Source organism: Echinops telfairi, unplaced genomic scaffold (assembly GCF_000313985.2).
Source record: "Echinops telfairi isolate 266 unplaced genomic scaffold, ASM31398v2 ScPeMD7_4;HRSCAF=17, whole genome shotgun sequence".
Taxonomy (NCBI): domain Eukaryota; kingdom Metazoa; phylum Chordata; class Mammalia; order Afrosoricida; family Tenrecidae; genus Echinops; species Echinops telfairi.
In genome coordinates, this window is record NW_022103900.1 from 9252096 (window position 1) to 9252442 (window position 347).

The 347-nt window shown below is 43.2% G+C and overlaps 1 protein-coding gene across 1 annotated transcript in view; it reads right to left on the reverse strand.

Annotated features, from left to right (window-relative positions):
• SCN2A (sodium voltage-gated channel alpha subunit 2) overlaps positions 1–347 on the reverse strand; it is a 160688-nt gene that overhangs the window by 17472 nt on the left and 142869 nt on the right. The window contains exon 19 of the mRNA XM_045298020.1: positions 95–268. Coding sequence (XP_045153955.1) covers positions 95–268 — 174 coding nt within the window. The remainder of the gene's footprint in view (positions 1–94; positions 269–347) is intronic.

Here is a 347-nt window from a genome sequence, read left to right on the forward strand (position 1 = left end):
GAAAGGGCCGCGGCATCAGGAAGGTTGAGACCCAGTGCCCCAGTAGATATGACTGCGTGCCCCCGCGGATGAAGCAAGGAGTCGGCGTACTCACATCTACAATCAGGAAGTCTAGCCAGCACCACGCATTGGTAAAATACATTTGAAAGCCATACGCCACCCACTTTAGAAGCATTTCCAGAATGAATATGTAGGTGAAAACCTTGTCGGCATATTCTAACATCGTTTTAATGGTCTTTCGCTGTTCAATATATATGTCTTCAAAGGCCTGTAAGTGAGAAAAAGCTATTACACGTCTTTGGCCTAAGCAGTCTCTAATTGATTTTTTTTTTAATTTGAAAAGTAAC